The sequence below is a fragment of the Natrix helvetica genome, assembly GCF_964273705.1.
Source record: "Natrix helvetica genome assembly, chromosome: 2".
In the NCBI taxonomy this organism is placed as follows: domain Eukaryota; kingdom Metazoa; phylum Chordata; class Lepidosauria; order Squamata; family Natricidae; genus Natrix; species Natrix helvetica.
In genome coordinates this window covers 132,833,395-132,846,298 of record NC_138552.1, presented here as the reverse complement: position 1 = coordinate 132,846,298, position 12,904 = coordinate 132,833,395, and the positions used below count along the sequence as shown (strand labels likewise).

Sequence of the window (12,904 nt, the reverse complement as noted above, 5' to 3'; positions counted from 1 at the left end):
TTTTTCTTAGTTCTTCTGCCTAGAAAATCATTACCTCTTTTTATAGATTATTTTCTTTTTGCAAACTTTTTACAGAAAATGGAAGCATTTGACAGTAGTAAATTACTGTTACTGTATAAATCTGTATATGAAAATATGAGAAATGTTAAGGCATTTCGCTGTAAGAAAAATATTATATGTTGTGTAGGCTATCGTGCAGAATAAATGTTGGGTGAAAAGTATGAGTAGTATGTAGACCACTTTGTTGTATGGAAATGAGAATTGGTATATTAGGAGAAATGTTAAAGTAAGCTGAATGCAATGGGAGTAGGGGATTTAGATATACTTCATAACAAGAATGAATAGATGTTGTGAACCGAAAACAAAAGTGCATTCACTTCACAACAATACAAAAAAAATACTGATTCTGATTTTGTTTATATCAAGAGAATGTAAAATAATCAAACTGCAAAACATACAAGGGAGAGGAAGACTGAGAAAGTCATGGTTATGGTTATAGAGGTAATGAGATTTTCAAAATGAGACAGATTTTTTTAAAAAAAACAATGTATGAATTGATATGTCAACTGTGGTAAAAGCAGGGGTAATTGGCAAGGATAGAAAATTATGGAGCAATATATGAATAGTGTTGATGTAAACAAGATTTAATTCCATTTCCTTTTATCTATTGCCTTTTGTTTGTTTACTACTTTTTCTGCACTTTGCATAACCCCATTTATTCTGAAACTGAATAGGATAATGGATGCCTATGTAGGAATGTATATTGTATTAAAAACTCATTTGAATGTTTAGATTTTTCATCACTCCTATACTAATTTGAATAATTTTCTAAAACTTTGATATAAACAATGTGATACATACAGTTCGATCTGCCAGTCTTCCATTTTCTTCCAACACTGCCCTTAGAATTTCATCCTTTGGTAACATTTATTTAGATTTTATAGTGAATTTTTCATTCATTTAAACACATCTGGCTGCTACTTGTGTACCAGCCCTGTGATTCTGAGGATGACTGACTTATCTTCAACAAATGTAAGTTGAGGAATCTGAAGCTTCAATTCTTTTTCAATTCCAGGTAATCTATAGCTATAAGTGCCTTACTGAGGAAAGAATTTGTAGGCAGAGACCCTCCTAGGAATGATGCCTGCTAGGTTTTCATACAAAAGGGGGAATGAATATTATCTTGGATCATGGGTAAGCAACAGAGAAACAATGTGGTAGCCACACATTGTAATGAACAAGGATATGCATTCAATTTCGCAGCTACTATTGTTGGACGAGCAGAGACAAAAATAGCCAGAGAAATGATTGAAGCCTGGGAAATGGGTCCCTTATCAATCAATAGGAGTGCTGATTTACCACCAGCCTATTGGGTTCTTAGGAGCTAAGAGTGTGGTGATACAAGGAAACAACAACTAACAACTTAACAGCCAGCCATGAATATCCTAATTAACAACAACAACAACAAAAAAGCTACACACAACCAGCAACCATATACGTAGAACAGACCAGTGTCCATATTCTGGAAGGAAAGAAGTTCCTTGATGATGGGCTCCAGCACGAGGTGAAAGCTTGGAAGAATAAACCACTGAATGTTTTTAAAAATTGAATGAAAATAATTTACCTCAGGGAGGGCCTACCTCTGTCATGCCCACACTTACATTGCTACAAAAGGTATGACTTAATTTGATATTACCATTTATATTGTCTATCAAGCATATGAACATGAGTATTATAGTCAATGAGTATAATAATAAAACTGAACTGTTTTGGGTGTATAAAGGGAATTGTAAGGAATTTTCTTCATACAAAGCAAGCCATCTTGTGATGTATAGAAATCAATAGCCTATATTTAATTTTGCATGACACTATCAGAGGCAGCAGCAGCCATAGTCCAAAAATGAAAAAAAATGTAAGTTGACTTCTAAATGAAGGAATGATTTGTAAAGCAGTGGATTACAGTAGGATTTAGGGAAAGGATTTTGAATGTTAAAATAAGGATCAGAAGAAAGGTTTGTCTGAAGCAGTACCGGAATCAGAAAGGATTAAAACATAGGCTCCCTCTTCAAAGGCTTGGAAAACATTCCTGCTCAGTTGAGTCAGAACTAACATAGAACAGACTGGCAAAGACACAACATCCATTCATTTTGTGACTGGAGAGCTCCAGCAAACTGTTTCACTTCATTAAAAAGCAAGTTTATCAATCACCACATTCCCTTCTCTCTTTTTGCATTATCTGTATATATAGAAGAGCAAAATTAAAAGCCCTTTAAAATGGTGCACATGGAAGAGACTAGATACATGTAATACCAGCTGCATTGGAAAAAATCCTCCTCTGCTTTACGAATTAAATACTTCCGAAGTGACCTATATGGAATAAGATTCATTTTAATCTAGTGCATAAAGCTTAAATTTACTTATTAAATTTCTATAACAAAAGAACCAGTTTAGAAAACAAAAGGACAGAAATAACTGTCCTCCCACATACATCCCTGCGGCCAATCCGCTCTCACAGGGAGGGGCTTCTCCAGGTGCCGTCCACTAGGCAATGCCAGCGGGCGGCGCCAAGGAGTAGGGCCTTCTCTGTGATGGGCCCAACCCTCTGGAATGACCTCCCCCCCGATATCAGAACCACCACAGACTTCCGCTCCTTCCGACAAAAATTGAAGACTCACCTGTTTCGATTAGCTGGCCTGGCATAATTATAATTGTGACAACTGTTACCTCCTGGAAACATATTCTTACCTGGTTATTTATAGGGTACGGTTTTAAATTTAACTGATTTTAGGGTTTTTAGAACCATATTTTTATTCTTCCGTACAGTTCCTTTTAAATTTTTAACCTCCTCCTTATGTGTATTTATATCTGTATTTATATTTGTATTTGATACTTGTTGTTTGTTGTGTGGACTGTACACCGCCCCGAGTCCTTTTCGGGAGAGGGGGCGGTCTAGAAATTCGAAGAAAATAAATAAAATAAAATAAATAACTGTATGAAAAATAATGGGTGCTTCAATTCTACAGGTTTCTCCTTCAACAACCTGTACTTTAAAAAAAAAAATCTCATCAGAAAACACATTCTACCAATATTTAAGAAAATGGAGGGAAAACCCTCTTCTCAAGTTTTTAATTGTTATAATTATATTACTGTTGTTTTATGCTTTATTTTATTTTCTAAGCTATCTCAAGTAAAACAACAAAATAAGCAGAGCAACAAAGTATTAATTCAGTAACAGAGCAAAGCTTACATTATCAAAAACAGGGGAAGAAACAGTACATTGATGAAATCTCATACAAGTTTTATCAAGTCATTTGTCTCTTAGTACCAAAGCATTTCATATATATGATTATTATTCAGGTTGAAGATGGTGCCACATGACTCTTAAAATCTACAAAGTAGTATTCTGCAACAGAATTATCTTTTGTGTTAAAAGAAACTGAGTGCGCTCTAAAGACCAGCAAAAATATTAGGGAACAATCCTTTCTAGATTAAAAAAAAATCATGTCCTATCCTACAAAGTAGCACAGAACATTTGTTTTCACTGCATTAACATGGCTAGAAACAATTAGAAGCCAGCTCTCAATTAAAGTTTGCACTTACTAATAAACTTGTTTTGCATAGTTTCTAGCAGAGCTTGATGAGCATCTTCATTCTGCAAAGCACATGAACATTCTCTGGCCAGTAATGTTCGTACAAGATGCTCTCCACAACCTACATAAAGGACATATACGTATGAGGATGGTTAATATACATGTGCAAAACAGAAAAATATCTTTATCTTAACTAATAGTTTTTTATAGAACTGCTATAGTACTTTTCTCCAAGTACAAATCTCAAAAGATTCCAATGAATTAGAAAGAACTTGGAAAAAAAAATCAGAATCCATAATTTCAGAGAGTATTAATTCACCATTTGGTCTCCCAAGATGATTTTCAATATAATAAAGATTATTATTTCAAGCATGATCCGTTGGTTTTACATTTTAAAAAAAGAGTATGTGTATTTAAGATTCAGTTAGCAGCACATAGGGGCCTTCACAATGTTTTCTCACTCATGCTTATTTAAATGTCAAGCCACTTATATTATAAATCAATATAAAGAACAATGTTATGGCATATAAATACCAAAGCCAAACTCATAAACATAGTATATCTTTTTTTAACCTTGACAACTTTAACATGTTCGGTAATTAACAAAACTAAACAGCTTACTCCTGCACTGCATATCTACATAAAAATAGTATTTAAGTTAATACTTTTTTTTTCATTTCTTCCTCTTAACAGAAACTTAATTAAAGAGTCAGGACAAACTATAGGTCTAATACTCTGTCCTGTCTCTTCAGTGAAGTTTGTTTTGGTGAATATTCTTGAATTTCCAAAGAGTCCTGTCATTTTTTCCCATCACACTTGGGTAAAACTGTGTGATCAACCATAGCTTACTTCTTTACGTTCTCTGAAAGAAAGCACCAATGTTAACTACTACAGACATCATGTCAAGATATAGAGATTTACACAAAGAACCTACTTTATTATAAACAGATGCTAACCCAATGGTGTAGTACTTAACAAAGGATCACACTTGCCCCAGCCATCTTTTCAAAGTACTAAAAGGTCACTCCAGAATATATCTTGTTGAAAACAGAATAGCACCTTTATAGTGACAGTCCCCAACTCCTACACACCAGTTTAAATTTTTCATTCTGAAATAGTTTACAGTACTACTTCTACATGCTGCTGACTAAGATCCATAGATACTTCCACTATTTTTGTTCCAATGCTTTTTTAAAACAGGGCAAGGAGACAGATACCTTCCATATTAATAGACACGTGGGGAGCTATATAATTCTGACTCCTACTGTTTATTAAAGCCCACCCTCAAAGAAAAATGTTTCTCAAACTATATATACAAACAAGGAAAAATCGCAGAAATTTAACCAATTCTAAACTTCAAGGTGTCAGGTGAATGTTCTTTGCCTACATGTTTGTTGGGATGGTTTAGGAGACAGCTTGTCAAAAAAAGCTACACTGATTTCACTGGCAGCTCACTGGCTGATGGAAGCATCTTTATGCTGCTAGTTTTCCCTTTTGTCAACCTGTAAAGGGTAAAGGAGCCCCCGTGAATTTTACTTTGCAGTCGTTGCCGACTATAGAGGACGGTGCTCATCTCCATTTCAAGGGTTGTTGAGCCAGCACTGTCTGAAGACACTACCATGGTCATTTGACCAGCATGACATCAGTGAGTGCTGATATATTTTCACTGAAGTGGGACCTATTTATTTACTCGCATTTGCATGCTTCCAAACATCTAGATTGGCAGGACAGGATAGGGCGAGGATAGGAGCTCACCCCGTCTCATTTCTCTGAGGTCAAACCTCCTGGGCTGTTGGCTTTGCAGCCAACATCTGTACCGTTTTATGTAGAAGCTCAGATGTCTGTACATTTTCCCATACAAAAAAATCTCCATGCACAAACCTAGTATTTTATCCTCATCCATCTCTACCACCATAGTTTATTACACATGCAGAACTTTTTCAGTTAAGATAATCAAATGGTTTCCTATTTCCCCCACTGGGTTAACCCTCTACCCATGGGCTCCTGAACAATTTTCCTATCAAACTACCTGCCCTGACTGGGAGGAAAGGAAAGGAGGAGGGAGGGAGGGAGGAAAGTTTCAGCTGTGGATCATCTATATCACATGTCACTGGGGCTCTCCTATTTTCATTGTACTATTATTTCTAAAGTTAAGAAACATTTTTTAAAAGCACCTATGCGCATTATAGTACTACTCCAAGGTAAGGAAGTCTTTTAGGAGGTGCATGATTTTGTGCTGCCATTCTTCCTGGAATGTTAGAATTAAACATGAAAAGCCTGAAAACTTCCAAGGGCTCCGAGTGTTAACGTTCTTATCAGTTTACATGACCTTTGGTTAATACTACATGCAATGTTTTTCATTTCGGCTTATCACAAAGCCAAGCACCTACCTAAATCCCCTTTAAGCAGATTTCTTAAAAAGTTTAAAATAACCACAAAAAAGGTCTTTTTTTCTTAAAAAAACAACAACCACCACAGTATTGGGCAAAGTAAAACATGACTTATTATTCAAGCCCAGCATCTTAGAGTCATCTACAATGGAACCAAGATGTCATTGCAAAGAACTTCTGTAAAGCGAGACAGTGTGTCAAAGAAATTGTTTCTGCTTCTTTTGATGAGCTTTCCTTTCAAGTCAGGAAATTAGAAGCAGGTGTGACAGAGGGCATCTGCATTCATACACCACACTGAAAAACACACGTTTTCAATTTTCAGACATGAAAGCAATTCCTATTGAGTGGAGGAGAAATGAAAAGCCAGGCTTCTTTCTTCAAGCCACATGCAAAAAAGAAGGAAGCTAGGTGGCAAGTTACAGCGCATGAACTATTGTTAAATGATCAGCCACAGCAGCAAAGTTGCTGGAGGATGCAGAGAAATTCATCCCTCCATGTTAGAACCATTATCTACCATACAGCAGTATTTTGAGCTTTTACTCGCAAGTGGCACCCATCGATATTTGGTAGTATTGGTAGTAACTATTTTGAAAAATCAATTCATTCACATACGAGGAAATGACAATTGAGATTGGGAAGAACTGGATTCAAACAGACAAATGCAGAGGTTTTTGAACAGAAATATTTAGACATTTCAAGATATGCAGCATCAATATATTTCAAGAATTAGCATTCAGAAAAATATTTATAAGAATAGTAAATACCTGAGGTACTCACAGCTGTAGAGTAAGGATTCTGAAATCCCATATTTTCAGCCCAGCAACCACATCCATAAAGGGCTGCCTGATAGAACGGTAAGAGGATTTTACATAAAAACAAAGTTTAATCAAAGGTTAGAAAATAGGTTTCAATGCAAACTCTAGGCTTGTGCATATTATCCGAGAAGGTCCCTTATTTCTAAGCAAACTCTTTGTATTCCCCTAAGCCACGAACCCATGAACGCTAGAGCTTCCCTGCAGAAGACAAGCTGAATCTTTTTTTTAAATAGAAAAATCCACAATAAAATAGCTCATAAAAAATACTCAACAAATAAAATAATGATACAAAATATTATGAGGTACAATATTGGATAAGAATACCTTATAGTCTTGAGAAATTTAACTTTAGGATCTTTACTAATAAAATTCATAAAAGGATGCTACATATCATAAAAACCTCTTGGTCCTGCATAACTTTTAATATGCTTTTGTATTAAATTTTCCATTGACACCATACACTTTTATTTTATAATGACACATTTTCAATACAATTTACATCATTTGTATATTATCAGCAGGTAATTAACATCTAACATTATTAAACTGTTCTTAGAAAAGATTGTCCGCAAGCATAATTTTACTTCCACAAATTGTTTGGAATTAATATTGGTACAGTATTTTTTGAAGTATAAGACGCACCTTTTTTCCTCAAAAAAGAGGCTGAAAATCTGGGTGCTTCTTATACATCGAATATAGTATTTTTTTTGCCTCCCGAAGCCCCGCCCCTTCACCAAAATGGCCTTGCATACCCTTATGGAGGCTTTCAGAGAGCTCCTCGGGGCTGGGGAGGACAGAAATGAGCAAAGAACGGGCCGTTTATTGTCCCCTCAGCCCCAGCAGCACTCTATAAGCCTACATAAGGCTATGCATGCAATATTTGTGACGAAAAACGGCCCATTTTTTGCTCGTTTTTGCCCCCCAGGAGCACTCTGCAAGCCCCCCCCCCAAGGCTATTCAGGCCTTTTTAAAAAAAACAGGCCCGTTTTCGCAAAAACCCGCCTGGTTTTGGGAGGTTTGCAGAGTGCAAAAACTGTTGGTTTTTTTCCTTTTGGAAAGCTCTTTAACTGATTGATGAGAATTACATTGATCAAGTGGTGTGCCAGCAGAAACAAAGTCTTAGGTGCTGCAGATTGTCAGCGATTTCCTTCTCCAGCACATGGATAAATACACCTGGAAACATCTCCCTCCCTACCTACTCTCTCTCCCTACCTGCCTACTATATTTCTCTCTCTCTCTCTCCCCTTCTATCTACCTACCTACCTACTCTCTCTCTCCCTATCTACTGTATTTCTCTCTCCCCCCTATCTTCCTACGTATCTACCTACTCTCTCTCGCTCCCTACCTATCTACTGTATTTCTCTCTCTCTATTTCTCTCTATCTCTATCCCTCTACCTACCAACTCTCTCTCTCCCTATCTACCTACTCTCTCTCCCTATCTATCTACTGTATTTCTCTCCCTCTCTCTCTATTTCTCTCTATCCCTCTACCTACCAACCTAACTACTCTCTCTCCCTACCTATCTGCTGTATTTCTTTCTCTCTCTCTATCACCTACCTATCTACACACACTCTCCCCCCCACCTACCTACTGTATTTCTCTATCCCCACCCCCACCCCTCTCTCTCACTCTCCCTCCCTTTATCTACCTACCTATCTACCTACTTTTTTTTTTAATCTGCCTCTTCAAAACCTTGATGCGTCTTATACTCTGGTGCTTCTTATACTTCAAAAAATATGATAATTACCCCTCTCTCAATACTCCAAAATATGTTTATCTAAGGCATCTCCACCAAAGATCTAAAAGACCTCTTTTTCATTGCCTTTCAAACCATTTTGGGAATATATTCTGTAAATCTATTATGTATATAGCAGTTCAATAACATTTATAAATTAACTTCAAAGAAATATCTCTAACAAATGTAGGAATGATTCAGAAGGATTATTTCTGCCAAATTCTTTCCCTCATTGGTAGATCCATGTTATTTTTTTAAGTCTGCCTCCAAAAGTTATTTAAGAAATTATTTAGGATGGTTACACAATTATTTTAAAAATGGTATACATTTTAGAGCAAATTTGTTGAAACACTGGCAAGAAAATGGGAGAGCATCCCATTCATTGATTTTTATAGTGACTCTCAATTCAAGATATATGCAGGAAGAGGGCAAATGGCAAAATAATATTATAGTCATGTATAAAAGGGGCAGAGATTAGGTTGCTGCTCCAGGGCTCGCTTCATCATTTTGCAAAATTATCAGTTTTCCCCAAGATTTCTTTTAGTTGTTCAGACTGTATCCCAAAACCTTTTCCATAAATCATGAAAATTCAGAAAATTAACATTATCAGTCTGTAGGTTTATTTATTGTATACTTGTAAGTGTAATTGTGTATTGTTTCGTATATTGCCATATTGTCCAGAGCACAAAGTAGCTTACATGGAGATTTTATCTCATTTTATCTCCACAACATTCACCATGTAATCTATGTTGGACTGAGAGAGTGACCATTCCAACATCATCCAGTGAGTTTTCATGGTTGAGATGAAATTGAACCTGAGGTCCCTGGTCCTGCAACTTAGTTATTATGCAACACTGATAGGGGGAAGCCATGAGATTTCCCTTGGCAGGAATCTGATAAAAAAAAATCCCTGCCTTGCATAACCTCAAGAGTATTTCAGAAAGTAATGGATTAGTTGTGGATAAAACATCAGGCTAGAAACCAGGAAATCAGGAACCTTAGGGCAGGCAGTCTCTCTCACGCCACCTTATGGCAATATAGGGTGCCCTAGGCAATGGCAGATCACTTTCATAATCTTAGCTAACAAAACTGAAGAAACCCATCTAGACAATTGCCAAAAGTCAACACTGACTAGAAGGTATTTGAAAAACACAGAATAGTTTCCAAGTCAAATTTTAAGAAGCAAGCAGGACCACACAATAACAGATCTTGACATATCCAAGGCCCAAATCTAAAATGTATTTTATTAAGTGCTTGGTAGCTCCTACTGAGAATGGATTATCGGATAAATGTCTAACCCAAACCAGCATAATTTTCATTAAGTTGAAGAATGTGCTCTCTATTTGACAACAAATTTGGTTCAAAAAAGTGAAGATGCACCATCAAATTAAACCTACCTGACCAACTCTCCCAGGATGTTTCAAAGCTAAGCCTCCACTGGACACGGCAGCAGCAACATTTCCTTCTTGATCAATAACAACTGCTCCAACAGTGTCCAATGTTTCTGACTCATTTTCCTATACAACAGGAAAACAAAGACATTGAAAAGATATTCTTAAGCAGTGAGATATTTTTGCAGTTGAAGACATATGGGAGCTTAGAACCAAATAACTATCAGGTCAGGACTGTTGACTTTACTTGACCAAATTGTACATGCTCTATATGCAATTGTTGAGATCACTCGCTAGTTTTTTCATCTGAGATATGAAGTTTATCTACAAGACAGAAGGCTGCCTCACCAACCATAGCTCTACTCGGGAAATTCTTTTTACCAACTTGTTTTGAATAAAAGTTCATTAATAATGAAACACTTCTAATGATTTTCTTCCTTTGTATAAGCAAAATAAGACAGTGCTTTATTCAAAATGTATGTAAGTCCCCAGGTTAAAAATGTCCCAATTTAAGGATATTTTATAGTACAATTGTATGTAGCAAAATTCCAGATAAATGCACGATTCAAATTAAATTCACAATACGGTAGTTTAATACTCTTCCGGCCTACATACAAATTCAATCGAAGGGTTTGGGAATGGAACTTGTTCTTAAACTGGGGGTTACCTGTAGTGTGAAGATAACTTATTCAATTCCATTTACAACATTAACTACATTACAGTGGCATTTCAAGAGTAATGTTTTAAAAACCACAAAAATGCAAAAAAATATCTGCTAGTAGTGAGTAGGACTGAAATAATCAAAATTGTTATTCTCTTTCTAATGCCCCTTTTTCTTTTTCTCTTTTGGATACTGTTTGCTGTCTCTTATTTTTTACATACCAGGGTACCAGGGATGAGATAGGTAAAAGTGGTTTGGATGAACCATTACCAAAATGCTTTCAGAATGAGGCTCAAGAGCAAATGAAATTAAATCATGGGCTACAAATTACCCAGTCCTGAAATGTTTTTTTCATGAAATGAAAGCTCTATTGGACTCAAATGGAACTTAAGGCTCGATGCAGATGCAGATAGGACAACAATGAAAGAGGTGTTTTTTACAATTCATCCCTAAGTATCCTTACTTAAGAGTAAGTTTTTTTGAATATACATTCACTGATAACGGAACAAAATTTAATATATTCCTAGGGTTGTATCTTATTTTATCCTTGTTTTAAAACTACTCCGAAATCTGATATAATCAAATACATTTGTTTTTAAAGTAATTATTTTTGGAGGCTACAGCTTTTGGCAAAAACAAACACTAGAGTTCCAACCATCATTTTACTAATTATTTATCAGCTGGACTTTCAAGGGATCTTCTGCCAGAACTTCCCATTACAAGCGAGCACTGCACATGAGTTTCCTATCCAAATTAATATAGTGGATAGAGTTGTATATATGTTTTCTTCTAATGAAGATTAAAGCTCTTAGAACAAAGGCACTCCAAGAAGCAACCGAAGGCCATCATAAATCCTCTTTCATTTGAATTACTTTGGTTCCAAGAAAGAACAAAAGCTGTAAACCTAGTTCACCCCATTTTGCCACGAAGAAGTTCAAATAAGTTATGGAAAACAAAGTGTTTATTATGAAAGCATATGAGAAGCAATGATAGACCATTTTGGACAACCGAAGCCCCTATGGCTCTTGTCGCCTTCAAACTCTTGCTTTGCAAGTCTTCTAGCTTTCTCATGAAAATGCCAAATATCAAAATGCCAAATTTCCACTCCTAAACTAGCATTATAACCATTCTACCATGATGGCTTTCAATTCCAAGTGATTTTTTTCAAAAACATTTTCATCATTGAATTCTAAAAAAAATAAAATTTCCCTATCCAGATATTTAAAATCACCCTATGGACACCAAGTTTATTGTACACAAGTGGAAATTAAAAATAAATAGATCTAATACTAAAGAACTAAGAAAAAATAGAGGAGGAGAGGCTTGTATTTCTAATAATCGAACATATCAAAAGGAACCATAGTCTATACATTCCTAAGATTCCCAAACTTCAGGAGCTGAAGCAAGGAGGGCAATAAGAATACTTTAATCCACACACACAAAAAATGTTCACAGCTGTTAAACTGCAACCCTTCAGTAGAACCTCAGCATCCTGAAGACAACGAGTATCTAATGGCACTGTTTTTAAAGCTCCTGCAGCCATTCAATATTGTGCCAAACCTTGGGCTATTATGATTTTTAAAATCATACTAATTTAATGGCCTAATACAATTATTAAATATTTTAATTTAGATCATTACAGACTTAAACTCAACCCCTCCAAGACTGAGTGGCTGTGGCTACCGGCACCTCGGTTCAGCCAGCTGATTCCATCGCTGGCCATAGGGGGCGAACAATTGCCCCGTGGAACGGGCGCGCAATTTGGGCGTCCTCCTTGATGCCCGGCTGTCAATGGATGACCATGTGGCAGCCGTGGCAAGGGGGGCGTTCCACCAGGTTCGCCTGGTGCGCCAATTGCGCCCCCTACTGGACCGGGATGCCCTACGCACGGTCACTCATGCGCTGGTGACGTCCCGCCTGGATTACTGCAACGCTCTCTACATGGGGCTGCCCTTGGGACGTGCCCGGAGACTGCAGTTAGTTCAGAACGCAGCCGCGCGGGCTGTGATGGGGAGTACGAGGCACTCCCACGTAACACCTCTCCTGCGCGAGCTGCACTGGCTACCTATGGTTTTTCGGGTGCGTTTCAAGGTGCTGATTACCATCTTTAAAGCGCTCCATGGCATGGGACCTAGTTACTTGCGGGATCGCATCCTCCCACATACATCCCTGCGGCCAATTCGCTCACACAGGGAGGGACTTCTCCTGGTGCCGTCCACTAGGCAATGCCAACGGGCGACACCAAGGAGTAGGGCCTTCTCTGTGATGGGCCCAACCCTCTGGAATGACCTCCCCCCCGACATTAGAACCACTACTGACCT

The 12,904-nt window shown here is 37.1% G+C and overlaps 1 protein-coding gene across 5 annotated transcripts in view; it reads right to left on the bottom strand.

Moving 5' to 3' along the window:
* The window catches only part of TASP1 (taspase 1), a 54,709-nt gene that overhangs the window by 18,883 nt on the left and 22,922 nt on the right, over window positions 1-12,904 (bottom strand). For all 5 annotated transcript variants that reach the window (XM_081945217.1, XM_081945219.1, XM_081945220.1 and 2 more), the window contains 3 exons: window positions 9,929-10,048; window positions 6,745-6,823; window positions 3,601-3,711 (listed from right to left, as the gene is read on the bottom strand). In XM_081945217.1, coding sequence (XP_081801343.1) covers window positions 3,601-3,711; window positions 6,745-6,823; window positions 9,929-10,048 — 310 coding nt within the window. The remainder of the gene's footprint in view (window positions 1-3,600; window positions 3,712-6,744; window positions 6,824-9,928; window positions 10,049-12,904) is intronic.